Below are 18,298 nucleotides of genomic sequence, written 5' to 3' on the forward strand. Positions count from 1 at the left end.
TATCCATACTATTAGCTGAATTTTGTCCTCGTGTGTCGCTACATACGAAATTTAACGTTACTTTATTAACAACCCTTCTCCCGGCGATACAGCAGTCACGAGAATTTTAAATACACTGCTATTAAGTTGCGCGAAATGTTTAGTTCTGCCGTTGATATTGTAGTAAAAGCGTGCACTTTGGCGTTTGGAAACTAAGATAAAACCATGGAACTGGTTATTTTCTCATACGTATTGTTTCATTTTTGTGCCGTAGCGTATGGGCTCAAACAATCTTTCGCTTACGAGTTATACTCAAAAAATGAAATAAAAGGAAATGTAATTTTTCATTTTGATACAAATTCCGTACAAGCATGTGTTGCCCTCTGTGATGACACATACGGTTGCCTGTCGGTAAACTTTCATAAAGAAAATGGAAAATGCAAGCTTACCGACTACTATCCCCTTGACGAGACGAAGTCGGGTAAGCCCGAGAAAGGCTGGAAAATCTTCTTCCGAAGAAACTTTGGTAAGATCATTTCTCATGTCTTATTCATGATAATCTATGTGATATCATAAAATTTATGTAGATATGTAAATATATTTGAAACTTTTGGTAATTAATGCGTATTAACTAGTACATGGTCTTATTGAAACTCATACATGTCATCGTAAAACGAAAGAAATTCACTAAATAATAACTCATTTTACATAACTGTACCGAAAAATATGTTTGTAGCGAACTAGAGTTTTAGAAGTTATAATCTTTCTTTATTGCAGAATTGGGAAAATCGTTTTATATTTTTTTAATAAATTGAAATAATTCAAACATTTCCGGTTAGAAAATATATGGATTGTATTGAAGTATTGAGTTGTAGGATTTTTTAAGTACCTATTTAACTATTTTTCTCCTTTCCTGCAGTCATTTGTTTTTCAGTATTGTCAGTATATATGAATTTACAACGTCGTTGTTTTTGTCCTGTTGATTAACCAGATGTTTTAATTTTAATGCGCATGTGTTCTTTACGTGTGACAAAACGGCCGCTCTTGTTGATCAAAAATTAGGAAACCTAAATAAAATCATTATGTATTCCGAATTGTATTGATATAATTAAATAGGAATTGGTCAGATAATTTATTGTAAAAATATCTTGTGTAGAGATAGATATGTGTATATATATATATGATATATCTTACCTGAGAAGCTGCTTTTATTCATATTTTTATCCGTCCGCAAGCATTCTCAATCCACTCACAAAAAAGGCGTAAAACTTGTTCCTTATGATTGAAAATGTCATTCTTTTCATTTTATCTTTCAAGAGTTTTTTCTTCCAATAGCACTGTATTGTATATTTTTCTCTGAGTTGAATGATATTTCTTAAGAATTCTTAAAGGAGCTGCTCTTTGTCACTGAAATTGCTTGCTGTCTCTATAATATACGGGTTGCTGCTGAGCGCAATTTATCAAAAATTATTTTGCAACGAACATCTTAAAACATGCTGCCTTGGTGACCAAGACCATAATAGCATTGAACTTGTTTGTTAGTTAGATGATGTCAGCTTATAAGACCGGGTCATAGTGGCACAAACCTATTGGCATAAGAGTTTTTTCAAGACATACTTGTAAATAACCAAAATATTGTGCAGAAGGTAGTAAACCGTTGCAATGCTTTTGAACTAATGCAGAACGTAAATCTACATTCGTCTTGCATTTTTACCAAAATCTAACGTTGATTTTTACCCACTGCCTCATTGTTCAGTGCCATGTATACATTATATGCCAGACTTGATGGAAATAAACATGTTGAAAACTTTCACCCGTGTGTGGGCGAGTAGCTTTGATATCATCGTTAAACTCAAGAAAATATACCGTGTACAGAAATCAGCAACGGTCTATAAGAAGCACAATTTAAACAATAAACTTGATTTCCACTAAAACAGAGGTCTATGTCTAACAACAGAATGTAAGTGTAGAACACCCCCACAACTACCCGGAAAATTCACCCCTTTTAAATTTGACCACTACAGTCACCCCACCCTCTGCCCCACTCCGAATCTTTGACTTTGTTAAATAAAAACTTTAAAAAAATATAATAAAAATCAACAGAAATAAAAATAATATTACAATGATCAGTTTGCATACGAAATGAATTTGACATTTGGATATAATGTGAAAAGCAAAAACAAAAGAGGGACTGTGTCCACCGTTGTCAAATCATGATCAACAATTCGGTAAAATTTGCCGCCTTATCGGTAAAATTATCCCCCTTGAAATCACCTGGCTGGGCGATATCGACTTTTATCTGGTTGATATTTTCCAATAGAAACAAAGAAGGAAAAAAATGAACTAATATTGTTTTTATTAGAATGATTTGTTTGTTTGTTTGTTTTGGGTTTAACGCCGTTTTTCAACAGTATTGCAGTCATATAACGGCGGGCAGTTAACCTAACCAGTGTTCCTGGATTCTGTACCAGTACAAACCTGTTCTCCGCAAGTAACTGCCAACTTCCCCACATGAATCAGAGGTGGAGGACTAATGATTTCAGACACAATGTCGTTTATCAAATAGTCACGGAGAACATAATATTTATTATCCTATTGAAGTGTTCGTCATTCTTTTCTCTTTACAAAGGTATAAAAATAATATATCTAAAAAGAAGAATTAATGCTTCCCTTTGCGATTAAAAAACACCATCAGTCTCAGTTTACGGCATATAGTTACTGGATAAATAAGCAAAAACCTGTGATACGTATCTTATTCTTTCCCTTGTAGCCGCTTTATTCATAATTTGAGAATATTTATTATCCTATTGAAGTATTCTACAGACAATAATTTTTTATATATGTTTTTATTTTGAAATTATTTTAATGTCTTTTTGCTTCTCTGGACGTTTAAAAGTTGGTGATTTTTGTAAAATTTCTTTATTGCTCATGTCCGTGGTATTTCCGAACGCGCGCGGAAACTCGCGAACTCGACCGATACAGAGAGTACATGGGATACACTTTTATTTTGGACCCTGTAAAGATGGTAATGAATAGTTTCGGAATGATAAACTGAACACAGTGAATAGTTTGTTAAAGGACCCACAATATTGCACAATAGATTTTAGTGAATAAAAAAATGGCATAAAGAAAACATAAGAAATGTATGTAATGCAACTTATTATGTGATATAAAACAATGTTATCTGTCTTTCCTCTCCTTATTTGTCGAGCAGAAAATAATTTTTTTTTTATTTACAATTTCGTCAAAATGTTGATCCGATTTATTGATAAGGGAGGTTACTCTGTAAGTCAAGAATTCTATTTCTGACCTTAGCATGACCTACTTACCTATCTCATTTTCTATAAATAGAACACACCGCAGATATACCATACTGCAACGCGTGAATCGCGGACAAGGGAGCGTTCATGTATTTTACAATAGTTAACCTTTCAGTAAACTTCGAAAGAATATTAAGAAATAAAAATACGGAAAATTACACTTTGTCTGCATAAAATTCCTTGAAAAAAACGTATTAACAAATTAGATAAAGGAATCAATAAACATAATATATGTTAAAATGAACGTAGGAAGTGCCGCTGTTAACTTGTTTTTAATCTTTTGTCTTATTTTCTTTTTTGATAGGCAAAGTGATGTAATTTCAGAATGCGCACATTTTTGCAGATTCCTTTTACAGTTGTATATTCATTTAATTGTTAAGGTTACCTTAACTTTGAAGCATGGAGTTTCCCATTTGTGACCACATGTACAACTGGTCAGAATATTTCTAGATACATGTATTTTATAGACTCATCTTGATTCTAACCTTTGACTTTTTTTGCTTATGTGTCATATACTTATTGTTTATCGATATTCACTGTCAACTAAGGTGTGCAATAAAGGGCCATTATTTGGCTGAATTTGTCAGTGACAAGTTATTATGCTTCTTTAAAATGCGGTTAGATCGAAATATCAAAAGCCATGGGACCATAACTTATCAAAGCATCAGTGACTTTCAAATAGATTTCCTTGCTGAATTTATATTTTCATTAATTTTATATGACTAGTCAGTTGCTCTGGTTGTATTATATCTTGTTATTTGTTTCATTTGTCTTTTTTTTTCTGTTATAGATAGTTTGTTTTTGTATCTGTCCATGTCTAACTTAAGAAAAGATTTTCATTAAAACATTTTCTACACTTTGGCAGTGGGCTATTATGCTTGCTAAATTTCTTGTAATATTAGATTTGAATCTAGACACTGACATATTCCTAGTAACCTTACTGTTCAACGAGGACTTCAAGTTTAAAGTTCGTCCAAAAAAATGAATTCTACGATATTCCAAAAGTATATAAGAAAGATTCATGACATTTGCTTCGTGAATAGGAGCAATTTAGAGATTATTCATGTTATATCATTCTTTACTTGGACAAGATTTTTGGTTGTTTTGACAACGGAAACTGTATAATCTGCATTCTGAAATCTATAATGTAGGTGACTAAGGTCCATGAAACTTCATCAGTGAATAGAAAACACTCATTACATTATATAATAAAAATAATGGTTTCTGTGAACCACAACTTTGAAATAATTATCTTTCAACATTTCCTCATTTCTCAACAAACTGCATTTCTGTGAAACTTCATACACATGCTCCTGCATAACAGAACTTTTCATAGGTGCTGACCTTAGTTGGTGAAATAATTACTTTAATTTTGTATGTAAAGGGACCACCTACTCGCAATGTCAGTGTCATTGCAGGTAGAGGATTTGTATTGCATGGTAATACTTTTCTATCATGCTTATTCTTCATGCTCTTAACAGTTTATAACACATATTGTATTATGTGCTATGTTGATATTTTTAACCAGTCAGACTAACCAAACTAATAATTAGGTGATTTCTCATATTGCAATAAATGTACTTCAGACACAACACTTGGCGGCGTCTTTGATGCTTGCATCAATGAATTTCCTTGTATTGTATTGTTGTATTGGTAATTCTTGCTGCATGCATCAATATAAAAGAAAAAAAGAAAGAAAGGTAGAGAGAGAGAAGAAAAGAAAGTCATAACAATTTCATGAGTGAAATTTACACATTTGGAAAAGAAGCTAGAGTATTAGGTCTGTATTTTACTGCTTGCTAAAAATTCATAAGACAATATGCACTTTGCAATTCTATATATTTTTTTCTAAAAAGGATATAGCCACTGTCTCGTATTTTAAAGATGCGCATAATTGTATTACATATTATAGTGTGCGTGAGGGCGTTATAAAGTGTGGTGTGTGTATTTGTGTGGGGGATGGGGGCGTTAGGGGGCGGCATTTGTACACCAAATGTGATGAATCTGTAACCCCATCGAAAATCTTTAGTTTTTGAATTTTTAAAATCCATTAACGGAAATGAAATATCTTCTTCAACTACTCTTAAAGCGACTAACCCGCACATTGTGATTTGTGATTTTCAAAATAATTTATCATCGAAAGGCAAAATACTGACACTGTTTCATATATTTACATAAAACTTAATGGTTGATCAGTTTCTAGTTTCCAAAACTACGACAACATTCGAGTTTTCGCAGTTTTTCTCATGCACTTCTATAAACTGTTGCAACGGTTTACTTTTGTAAAACAATGATAAGTATAGAACGAGACGCGACAGTATTTTTTGACACTATCGGCAGCAAACCAAAACTGCGCATTCGAATATTTTGCTTCCGTCTCTGATAATCAATAGAGCGCACATTTATATGTATCGCATAGTTTCTTATATTCGTATAAAATTAGACTTACAAAGTCTGTTGAGATCAAATAATCTGTAATAATGTTAGTTTCTTTCTTCATACTGACACTGATATGTTCTCAGAAAACCATTTTCTCTCTAGAGTCAGAGATATTGTAATTTTTTCAAGAAAGTGCTATTAAAGAGGATTTTATAGTAGAGATATTTGTTTTGAAGGCCTCTAACGACTGCTACCTGTCTAGTATAAAATCGGTAGTATCTTTAGATAAATCGATACTGAAATTATGACCGGAAATATTTTTATTAAAGTGCAATGTAAGATTGTTATAAAATTCATAAAACTAACCCGTATATCTTTAAAAATATCACAGGAAAGCTTCAAAAATATTAGATCATATTAATGGCGAAGTGTATTTAAACATACTTACGTGTCAATAATGGCATATATGAGTTAGTGAACAAGTTAGAACTAGATTAACTAACTCATTTTTCTTCGTTTAATCGTATTTTAAAGAAAAAGAAATGAAATACAGGTAAAAAATTACAGGTCTGGGAATCGAACTCCCGACGAAAAAGTATAATACGAATATCGTTAATCGCTTGACCAACGATGAATCACTAATTGCATCGTATGTTATTGTTTTGTTTGTTTACATTTTAACGCTATAATACTGTGCGATACCTACATGCGCTCTGTTGCGTATCTTGATTGGTGTTATATCTCTCACTGTCACGTGATGCTTGCAAGGTGATCGTTGAACGGAATTCCGTATTTTTGTAAACCGGGAAACCCTTATCAGAAATCGTAAACGGATGTTTTCATTTTAAATTTATTAGGAAAACAACAATTTTCAACAGAATTTGATGAAAAATACCTTGTTAGAACATCAAATATGCAACATAAAGGTGAATATAGGAAATGTTTTTTTTTTTTTTTTTTTTTTTTTTTTTTTTTTTGTAAATCTCACACCACGATGTGTGGGTTGGTCGCTTTAATCAATTTTTCATTTTTAAATTTGATTTAATTAATGACATAATCATGTAAGTTAATTCAGCGGCGACGTGTCGTAACTTCTGTCAAATCGTGTGATGGAATAACTTAAATTTTTCAAAATGAAAATCACTATGGCTGAAGAAAAAAGTTTTGCCTGATCATTATGAATCCCTTATTATCAGTTATAAAGTGCTTACTTAAGTGAAGGCTTCTCATTTTGAGCAAGGCAGTTGTAGATGTAAAAAGGATATTGTTCTTTGTCCTCTAGTGATAATTTATAATGATACCGGCTCATATGGACCAAATTAATTGAATATATATGTGAGGAAGTTGAACGTAGTTTACATTCTGAAACTATGTTTTTTTAGCCACACGTTGAGAGTGCATGCGCAAAATTTTACTTCCGTTACTAAGGAACGGGAAAAGTGTATAATTCATCTATTTTAATCTTAATTTCCACTGCTCAAAACTTCTGTCTTTATAGAATTTTTAAAACTCGAAACAAATCGGCAGTTTTCTTTTCAATCATGACTGCTTTTTATCATTCCAAGGATTTTTTCCCGATGAAAACCAGTAATATCTTTTTATACATGTGATACTTAAAGAAGAGTTGATAATTGGTTATTTGTTCATGAACATAGTAGACAAATTCAAAAAATTAAAACTTGATCAGATTTACAGGGACACAATTACTTTCCCCGGATTTACTTTTCTGTTTATAAAGGGAAATAACTGAGTAATAAACCGATATTGTCTTAGTTTAATCATATTTTATTTGTACATGTGTAGGTTAGCAGTCGTCATTACAAGTGTTTTTGCCACTGTATCCATGAATCACACAACATCAAGTTGTATATAATGAAATGAATGAACTAGCAGGCAGAAAAGTGCTATTCAAATATTCCAAATTAAATGTAACCGCAAGTCACATGGTCCGAACCCTTAAATGAAGTATAGATAGTTTTTTGTTTTTTTTTAAGTTGAGCACTAAGCATCATCACAATCCGGCAATTCTACATACAAAATTATATTCAGAATGAACATTATTTACAATAAAGACTTTCTTAAAATGTATTCACATCCCTGAAAAATTATTTAAAGGTCTATCATTCTTGAAACAAAATTGCATGTCATTTTACTAGAAGACTTTTACCTTAACATTATTATAAGGTAGCTGTTTTATTTTTAAGGTAGCAGTCCTAAAGCAGCGGTTTGTATCTATTTTAAAGGTACCAATACTAATAAAAAACGAAAGTATATTAAATGTCAAGTAAAGGACAATTAAGATACTCATGTGCACGGAAACTTGGGTTAAAGACAGTTAGCTATTCGCGATAACGGAAAATAGGGACAATTAAGATTTCCAAGATTTTGAAAAATTAGCGTAGTTAGCGGCAGTTAAGATTATCCTGAGCACGAACAATCGAAACAATGGCAATTAACATATAACTGATCATGGACATTCGGCGTAAGGATAGTATAGATATTCCTAATCATGGACACGGACACTCGAAATAAGTACAGATAAGATATTTCCAAGAATAATCGATAGGGATAAGAAGCATAAAAATATTCCAGAGCATGGAAATTAGGGTTAAGGACGGGTGATATATGTTCCTTATTAAGGTCAGTCAGGTCAAGGACAGTAAACATTCCTTCCTGATCATAGACACAAGTTCCAAAGTACGGACAATTCTGGCGAGGACAGCTAAGATATACCTCAGCACGGCCAATCGAGAAAAAGACAGCTAAATACTCCTAGGACAGATAAGCTACACCTGAGCACAGGCAATCGGGACACTGAAAATGTCCTTGACCATTCAGCAGCTAAGTTATTTCTGAGCACAAACACTCGAGATAGGGATAGATTAGATATTCCTGAATATGGACACTTGAGGCAAATATATATAAAATTACGGACAATCGGAATAGTTACAGTTCAGATATTCCTTGACAGTTGAGATATTTATGAGCACGTTAACATCGAGATTATGGCAATTAAGACATTGCTGAAAGCAAACAATCGGGATAATGACAGTTTTGAAATCTTGATAATACACAGCCGGAGTAAGGACGGTAAAGGCATTGCCAAGTACGGTGTGTCGACGCATGGTGAGTTTAGACATTCCTGATCACAAGCGTTTTGTCTAAAGCCAGTTAGGAGATATTGCTTGGCATGAAAAATCGGGATCAGGACAGATAACATGTTCCGGATGATGAAAAATCAGAGCAATGAATGTAGAGATATTCCTGAACCCGAAAACTCTGGAAAAAGAGATGTTTTAATAATATAGAAATTTCTTATTGTAGTATATTTATATCATATACTTATATCGAGGATCATATAATTTAAACAAAAATGTGATACAATAAAAAAACATCGTCTATGGGACAATATGCAAACATTTTATGCTAGCGAAAAGTATGTGAAACACTGACAGTAGTAAAATATTTGTTCGAGCCTGTTATTTTAATCACCTTGGCTATGTTACCGTATCAAACAATATAGAGATTTACCCTAAGCCTTCTTTACGCAAGGGAAACAAACTAATTATATAGTGAAATGTTTGAGTGAACACCGTTTCTTAATCCTAATCCTGCCCATGTTAAATCAGTGCAAAGGAAAAGTAACCTATCTATGATAAATGCCATGTATAATTACACAGTTATGCATCTAACAGTCTTGAAATTGATTTCTTCGATTTTCTCATATTTCTAGATATTTTTCCCATACTTTGACGCATATGTATGGGTAGTTGAGATTGTTCTCTTTCCAGCACTAGCCTTTTCAACATATTTCACCTTGTGAAATTCTGTGGGTTTTGACTTTTTTAAAAAAATCGTCTGTTTGTTGACAAATTTCACCACAAAAAATGTCCTGCTTTCCCCAGGGCAATCAATTATTTGATCTTTACATAATTTTGTATTCAGGTTGCTAATCCATGTGGCAAATAGGCATGCTTTTTTCATGGTTAGAGGTAAAAAGTGGGTAGTTTGGATGAGGTACTAGGTCAATTGTCACCTAAGCCTATCATAAAGTATTTGCAGAGTTGTCTCCATTTTTTCCAAATATTTCATCCGGGATCATTTTTTTTCAGCTCAAATAACACTTTTTCAGGAAATGATATTTTAATCATTTTTTCAGTCCTTGTATTCTGATGCAGTTAACTTCACATACATATAATATAGATAGCTCCTACTTGAAGTTTGTATTTTCAGTTACAATGCCTAAACAATAAATCTTATTGTTAAAACATTGTTACCATTCTCAGCCATGGTCCAGTTATCACATGGAAAAATGCTTGTGCTTGTTTGATCAAATTTGATGTCACAAAAATTCCGTATAGACATATCGGTCTGCTTTCTTGTACTACTTTTAAGCGATTTGTGATTACAAACGGTGCATTTGAAGAACGTGAATTTCACCCACGATCACAATATAGGATAGATTAAAATGTGTTAAGTATAAGTGACCAGTTACTAGTATTTGCCCAGTTTACGTGCTGTCTTATCTGTTATTTTACCTGCGGGGGGACTCCGTGGCCGAGTGGTTAAGGTCGCTGACTTCAAATCACTTGCCCCTCATCGATGTGGGTTCGAGCCTCACTCGGGGCTTTGAATTCTTCATGTGAGGAAGCCTTCCAGCTGGCTTACGGAAGGTCGGTGGTTCTACCCAGGTGCCCGCTCGTGATGAAATAATGCACGAAGGGGCACCTGGGGTCTTCCTCCGCCATTAAAAAAAGCTGGAAAGTCGCCATATGACCTATCATGTGTCGATGCGACGTTAAATCCAACCAAAAAAAATTTTTTACCTGCGACCATTTGTTATGTGCTTAAGCTATTAAGTATTAGCGTATTCTGCGAATCTTTGAAGCCGCTAAAACTTCATAAAAACGTGAAATATAGTGTTCGCGAACGTTTCTAGGTTTACAGTAAGACACAGAAAAATAGTGCGATTCAAATATTCCGAGCTACATGTACGTATCTCAAATACATCCAACTTCAAGATCTGAAAATTTACTTCTTGAAAAAAAAAACACAAATAATCAAATAGTACTTAGTTTAACCATATAGTATATAGTAGAAGCAGCTAGGCTAAATAAGCTGTACCAAGCTCATAATAATGTCATGTTTAAGGCTGAAAAAGGAGTAATGATATATTCAGGTAGACCCATTAATTATTCACATGTCTCTATAGATTATGTATAATAATAACACATGCTTCACCTAGTAGAGATAACTACACATAAACATAAAGTATAATTCATCCACGGTCAGTACCTCTGACGAATACTTATGGTTTTTAGCTTCAACCAATATGATATAAAACAGTTTTTGCGAAAATGTACTGGTGTTTTAAACATGTTTGCCTCAACTGAAACGCTCGGCACTGCAATGTTAAATACAGTCAAATCTGTGTTAAAGACCACCTCTGACCAGAGACCACCTGTCTCTAAAGACCACATGTTTTGTTTCCCATTTTAACATTTACAGTGTATTTTAACCTGTGAATAAAGACCACCTCCCAACAAAGACCACATTTTGGCTCTCCCATGGGTGGTCTTTGTAGACAGGTTTGACTGTAATAGTATTGTTTGAACTGAACTTAGCATGAAATGTAATTAATTTGACTTGAAATTGTATTCAATAGACCTTAGTATGACATACTATTACACTAAACGTTTGTTTCTGTTTTTGCAAATTCATATATCAAATAAGGTCTAATCACTTTTCATCTGAAACTTGAAACGAAATAGGTAACGTATACCAGAGTTATCTATATTCATGTAAATAGCATAGAAACGCCTAATAAATACCATGGACCCGAAGTGATGTTTGTTTATGTTGTGACAAACACTTTTTAGATAAAACTTAGGATGTTCTTTAAGACTGAAAGGTCGGGGTAATCATGTTTTCGGCACACCTGGCGACAGTTACGAGTTCTCAAATGATTCCTTCTACTTGTGCCAGTTAATTGATTATAAAACAATTTGTTCCTGGCTCAGTATTTAACTATTGAGGGGTTAATATATCAAGCATTTACAAATTAACAAATATTTTGAGTTGACTGTGTGCTGGTGATAACACGTTGAGCATATGCCTTGGGGACACGCCAGTAGCTGCAGATTCCCTCAATGTTGTAAAATATACAGCAATTTCTGTAGTAAATGGTGATATTGGTTGGCTACAAATGCTATCAAGGTAAGGTCATGAAATGTCAAATATCAGTAATGCAGGCTTGTCAATATTACAGGAACAGATTTAACTGGAACAATTTTGAATAATCTTACCTTTTCACATGTAGAAATTGTAGAAAATTGATTTGCAAACTGACTTCAAAAAAGAGATAATGTTTACTTTGTAGATAAAGATCTTTTAAAAGAAGCCACAGCGTGGCAGTCTTCTACATACACCCACTGGCAAAGTTCTTTAACTGCAGACAAGGCCATTGATGGAAACACGGACAGTAATTTAGACGGACAAAGCTGTTCACACACAGACAATTTGTTCTCTTATTGGGCGGTGGAATTCGGTACATCCGGTCCTGTAAAGGAAGTTGAAATCTGCTTGAGAAATGACGCGTGTAAGAAATATATGTGATCTTACTTCATGCCAACATTTCTGATTGTTAACACATTACCAGACAATGTTCTCCAAACTTACACAGATGATTTATAGTTACAAAGTCTCGGTTAAGCTTAATGATAGATATTCTAAAAGATTGCTGTAGCAAGACAAGGGTCAAGGTCATTGCATCAGTTTCAACCGCCCTATTTCATAATTTCGATACTGTAGAGGCCGTAGTTTCTATCTGATATGCATGCAAAATATTAAGAGCGTAGTTTGTTTTCATGAAATCTAGGTCAAGTTAGAAATAAGGTCACTTTTAAAGCCTTAATGAGGTAGATCTACACATTCGGATGAATCTTTTATCTTCAATGTTTGTTTGTATTAAAAATGATTTTTTTTCAAAACTGTATTGTGTAATAAGAATTTTTGGCAAATCAATCAATAAATAAAGGTCGTATGTCTGTTGTTTTTCCTGGACTGCTCAGTAATTTGAAAAAGTTTCTACCTCACACAGGTTTTGAAACTGAGGGACTGTATGACATTCACAATTTTGCGAATATATGTTGTTGTTTTTTTCAACATCGTAGAGTTTAAGTTTCATATAAAGTGTTTTAAAACTGCCCCTCGAATGATTTTTTGTTTTATGTTTACGGAGGATCTATCGGCCTTTGCTTTGCAGAAAATGTATACCATACTGTTCAGAATAAGACGATTATTTCAAGAGAAGTGTTGTGAAAATATCAAATTTTTTTTCCATGCAATGCAAGTGTCGACATTTTGAAACGTTCTTTGCAAAATAGAATTGAAAGTAGAGGGCTGTCAAAATGATAATACTGTTAGTACCTAGATAAATATGTTACACATACAAATAAAAAAAGATAATAATACTTCTGAAACAGATGTTTGAAATTTTCTACAAATTAAAAGTCGAGCTACGTGTAATTCTAGACAAAATATATATTCGTTTACAAGCTAACCTTTATAAAACATATTTCCTACTTCCTCTGAACAATTTTCTATATTACGTAGTAATGCTCTGTGAGGTATGGAATTCCAAAAATAAAATTCATTTGAGATTTTAATAGCTAACCTTTAAAATGTTTTAATTTTTACCCTATCCTTAGAAAGATGTTAACGCTGCCGTTTTAAAATATTTGCTCATTATCTGACATTGATTCATAAAACCATCTCCGTATGCAATGTACAAGCTTTCGTTACGCCATAAAGTCCGTTTTATTAAACGTGCAGTGGTACCCAAACACACAAGATGGCGTATTTCCTAACTTATTTATATCAAAACCCTCTTTAAAATATGTCTTCGTAAACATTAAGATCAATGCGAAGGTAAAATACTTCGCTAGTTGAAACCATTGAAAAATATTGTCAACTCTCTAGAGGCAACAAGTTCTTCAGGAAACCTGATAGTATATTGGTTGTCTATATAAAAGCTGGACTTAGTCTTTTCTTTTCTTTACACTAGGGACAAAAGCCATGCATGTCAAATAATAGATAAACATTCGCAGTTATACAAACGCTCTAGTTCTCCTGATCTATATGAAACCTGAGCATACTTTAGAATATTTGTCCTCGTGAAATTTATGTCAAATTCAAAAAGAGTTAGAAATAGGCCACTAAGTAAACTGTAGGAGAAACCTTTCTATTTGAGCTGTGAAACTCAATTCAACGATTCAGTGTCATCATCTTCCTCTTGTTCATGTTCGCTTGATGAGAATTCCCCCAAATTTCCTTTGCCAAACTATCGAAAACGTATATTTTATAGCTATAGTAAGCGGAAAACTTTGTCAGGAAATGGGACACTTCAAGTGATTTCATACATCACAATATCGCACAATATGTATATCTGTGTGGCACACGAGTTTCCAGTTACACATGCCAATATTTCTATGTGAAGTACTGTGTAAACTAACAGATATCGTTTTTTCATTTTAGGTAGGCGCAATACAAATTTCAGAGTTACTGTTTCGGACAGCCGTGATGACGTCATCAACGATGGCGGGAAACTATGCGGTACATACTTCGGTCCACAGGTTGACAAAGATCCTTTCCGGCTTACAATTACCTGTTCGAATACACTCTACGGGAAGTTCTTAAAAATCAAACATGAGATGGAGGACCTTATGACATTGTGTGAAGTGTTTGTTTATACACCATAGTGACAATAAGTGTTGTTGCTATTTCAGTTGTGTATGTATTGTTTCACATAGTATTTACATATGTTGTCGGATAAAAGTGGAACAGCTATGTACCAAAACAGAAGTGAGATACAGTAGTATGCTAAGCCATATTACACAAGCTGTGTTTAATATTAAGTAGATTTAATGTTTGATTTACATATTCCGTAATAGAGGTTCTGTTCGTTTCTTTTTAAATAGTTAATGACTACACGGACATAAACCAGTGCTTTAAAGAACACTAAGGATTGATTAAGTGGCAAGGACTTATTCTAAATCAGTACTTGAACAAGAAGGATTGATTTAGCGGCAAGGACTTATTTAAAGTCAGAACTTGAAAACGAAGGATTGATTTAGCATCAAGGACTTATCTTAAGTCAGTACTTGAACACGAAGGATGGATTTAGTGGTAATGACCTATTTTAAGTTAGTACGTAACCACCTAGGATTGATTTAGCGGCATGGACTAATTTTAAGTCAGTACTTGAACACTAAGGATTGATTTAGTGGCAAGAACTTGTTGTAAGTCAGTACTTGAACACAAAGGATTTAATTAGTGGCAAGAACTTATTTTAAGTCAGTACTTGAACACTAAGCAAGGACCTATTCTTAGTCAGTTCCTGAACATTAAGGATTGATTTAGTGGCAAGGACCTATTTTTTAGTCAGTACTTGAACACTAAGGACTGATTTAGCGGCAAGGATCTTTTTTAAGTCAGTACTTGAACACTAAGCAAGGACTTATTCTAAGTCAGTGCCTGCACATTAAGGATTGATTTAGTGGCAAGGACCTATTTCTTAGTCAGTACTTGAACACTAAGGACTGATTTAGCGGCAAGGATCTTTTTTAAGTCAGTACTTGAACACTAAGCAAGGGCCTATTCTAAGTCAGTGCCTGAACATTAAGGATTGATTAAGTGGCAAGGACCTATTTTAGTTAGTACTTGAACACTACGGATTGATTTAGCGACAAGGACCTATTTTTAGTCTGTACTTGTTATTAATTTTTGGCTCGCAGTTTTGAAAAAAGAATTGTATTACTACTTCTGGAGATCTCTTCGAATGTTGTATAACTTAAACAATGTTTAGGTTTTGCAAAATTATGAAAAATTCTGTTACGAAATTGATGAAACAAACGTCCAATTTGATGTTAGTTGCTAATCCTATCCGATTTTAGACAAAACCCATTGAATGTGAAACTTTTCACTATATTGCTTATCTAGCTTTATACTATTTACCTACTAAATTCCTTCTTCATAAAAGAAATGAAAGTACTAGTATATGTAAATGCAGTAAAGTTTTCAGATTCCGAATGCCTTTATACCATTTGTAAGCTGGTACTATTTTGGTGAAACCGTAAGATGTTTATATAATTGTTGCCATGGTTACCTTCATATTTCAGCTTGCACAAAATGATTAATAGGTCAATTCTGCGCTAGACTACAACATAACGTAATTGATAAATATACTTCTTATGTGCATGTAGTTTATAGATGTGTTCACATTAAAACATACAAATGAACTGGTTTCCGTTTTGATAAAATGCTTTAGATATTTTAGTGGAACAAATCACCCTATTGGCTGAAATTGAAAGCAGTACTTGATTAAATACAGATGGAGAACTCCCATTCGCTACTTATCCTTGAACAGTAATTACACTCTAGTTCAGTACCAGGCCGATCAGCGTACAAGGTCGAAGTCTGGTGATACAATATAACATATTCCCAAATTCCCGAGTTGTTATAGAGATTAAAGGACTATTTTAGTTATGTATAAAACACCATAGTGTAGCATTACCAGCTTCCCTTTTGATACATTCTGCTTAGTCTGGATTAGAACCATCCATTTTTAATAGATTTCATAATCTTAACCGACCTCTCTTGTGTCATTAAAAACATTAAAGTGAGTTTACATTCTTTACTGAAGGGAAACATCTGATGTATCTCCATCTGATTTTCTTATTCTGGAAATCATCATATTCTTAAAGGGGCTTCCCCACACATTTTAAGCCAAAATTAATTTATCTCAAAAATCAACAAAAAGTGAATACTCTGAAAGTGACTAGTGATACAAACTTATTGGCGTACGACTTTTAAAGCTATTCTTATAAATAACCAACAATATTATGCAGGTGGTAAACCGTTGCAACGCTTTTTAAATAATGCAGAAAATATACATTCTTCATGCATGTTTACCAATTATTTTATATCTACTTCAATATTTACTTTATTTCAGTGATTCTTAGTGTATGTTACCAATCCCGTTTTTGGTGGCTGCTGTCACCAGTGTCAAAAAGAATACTCAGTTTGAGAAATCTTGTCAGTTCTTAAGACCATCCTAACAACACAACCAAAAATAGTTCCAGGCTTTTCAGGGAAACAATTATCTACACAACGTGCATAATATGCAATGCTACAATATATGCCTTAATATCATTTTTAATGTAAATTCGGCGACTAAAATCAATACAAACTGAAGTCAACGTTTTAATTAAAACAACCACGTGTATGAATACAAATATGCAAGTTTATGGTCACTTGAATAAACGATGACCTCATGTCATGTGAACTGGAGCCATGATATTGATTAGCTATTGCATAGTACTGCCCTACTGTAGAGTTCAAGTAGCTTATAACGTAGAAAAGGTAGAAACCTAGCCTGGGAATCTAGACTGAAAATTCAAACATGTTTCCTAACCGCAGTGTCACATGTATAACTCCTGAAATATAAGGCTGTATTTGATAAAGAACGATGACTTCTGCTAGCAATAATCCACGGCTAAAAATAGAAACGGAATTTCAACGGAAAAGTTTCCGAACATTTCCGGTCCATACTGTAGACAATACCAGTTTGTACCTCCCATAGGTTTTCCAGCAAGTTGTAACAATTTTCAAATATGTCAGAATAAACTTAAATGTTCGTCATAGCTATCAACTTGTAAGATATATTAATGCAACCGTAGTGATCTAAGAATGTCCACATTGTCTCGTTTTCGTTTCAAACACGCGAAAATATGACCAAATGCTAATTAGGCTATTTATAAAAAATCGATAATCAGCAGTGATATGGATTTCCCCAGGCGTTGATATTGCCAATTAACGATGATATTAATACTCGCCTTTTTGAAACGGCAGTCTATAGCAAGTCGTCGAATAACAGATTTGACCACCTTAAAAATTAAATTGTTTTAAGACAGGGTCTGTTCACTTCAGCAAAATTCATTTGAGTCGCACCATGAGAAAACCAACATAGTGCATTTGTGACCAGCATGGACCCAGATCAAGCTGAGGATCCGCACAGTCTGGTCAGGATCAATGATGTTCGCTAACGGTTTCTCAAGTTGCAATAGGCTGTGAAAACTAACAGCATGGATCCTGACCAGACTACGTGGATACACAAGCTGGTCTTGATCCATGCTGATCGCAAACGCACTATGACGGTTGGTTTTCTTATGGTGTGGTTCAATATATCTGATTTGATACAAATATATGTATAAATATTAAAACGGTTTCGTTTCGCCGGTTACATATTTTTCGACTTTTTTCCCGGTCTGACTAAAGTTGTAAGTTTGTCTGACTTAATGTTCAGCATTTTTGCGAAGCCTGCTGTTATGTAGAGCGGATTTTTTAGTATAACGGATGGAGTGATAATTGATGCACCTCTAAAATACGCTGGTTGCAGAACTGACATTCTGAGGTGCATTTGTGGAGTATGTTTGTGTTGTTTTCATTCACAAAAATCTCACAGATATCTGATAAGGACCAAATCAGTGTGTATATAATTCATGACAGGCACTGTCCAAAAGCTTTAGAAGGAAATCTTAAAAGCTGAATGATTTGGAGAA

General features: G+C 33.7%; 1 protein-coding gene across 2 annotated transcripts in view; it reads left to right on the plus strand.

Annotated features, from left to right (window-relative positions):
• Positions 1-115: 115 nt before the first annotated feature.
• The window catches only part of LOC123559199 (uncharacterized), a 164,585-nt gene continuing 146,402 nt past the window's right edge, over positions 116-18,298 (plus strand). Inside the window, exons 1-3 of one of the 2 annotated variants that reach the window (XM_045351012.2) lie at positions 117-505; positions 12,058-12,276; positions 14,214-15,970. In XM_045351012.2, coding sequence (XP_045206947.1) covers positions 205-505; positions 12,058-12,276; positions 14,214-14,437 — 744 coding nt within the window. In that variant the 5' untranslated portion in view covers positions 117-204 and the 3' untranslated portion in view covers positions 14,438-15,970. Of the gene's footprint in view, positions 506-12,057; positions 12,277-14,213; positions 15,971-18,298 lie in introns of those variants that run through there. The other variant, XM_053544250.1, reaches the window with a different exon arrangement.

Source organism: Mercenaria mercenaria, chromosome 5 (assembly GCF_021730395.1).
Source record: "Mercenaria mercenaria strain notata chromosome 5, MADL_Memer_1, whole genome shotgun sequence".
Taxonomy (NCBI): domain Eukaryota; kingdom Metazoa; phylum Mollusca; class Bivalvia; order Venerida; family Veneridae; genus Mercenaria; species Mercenaria mercenaria.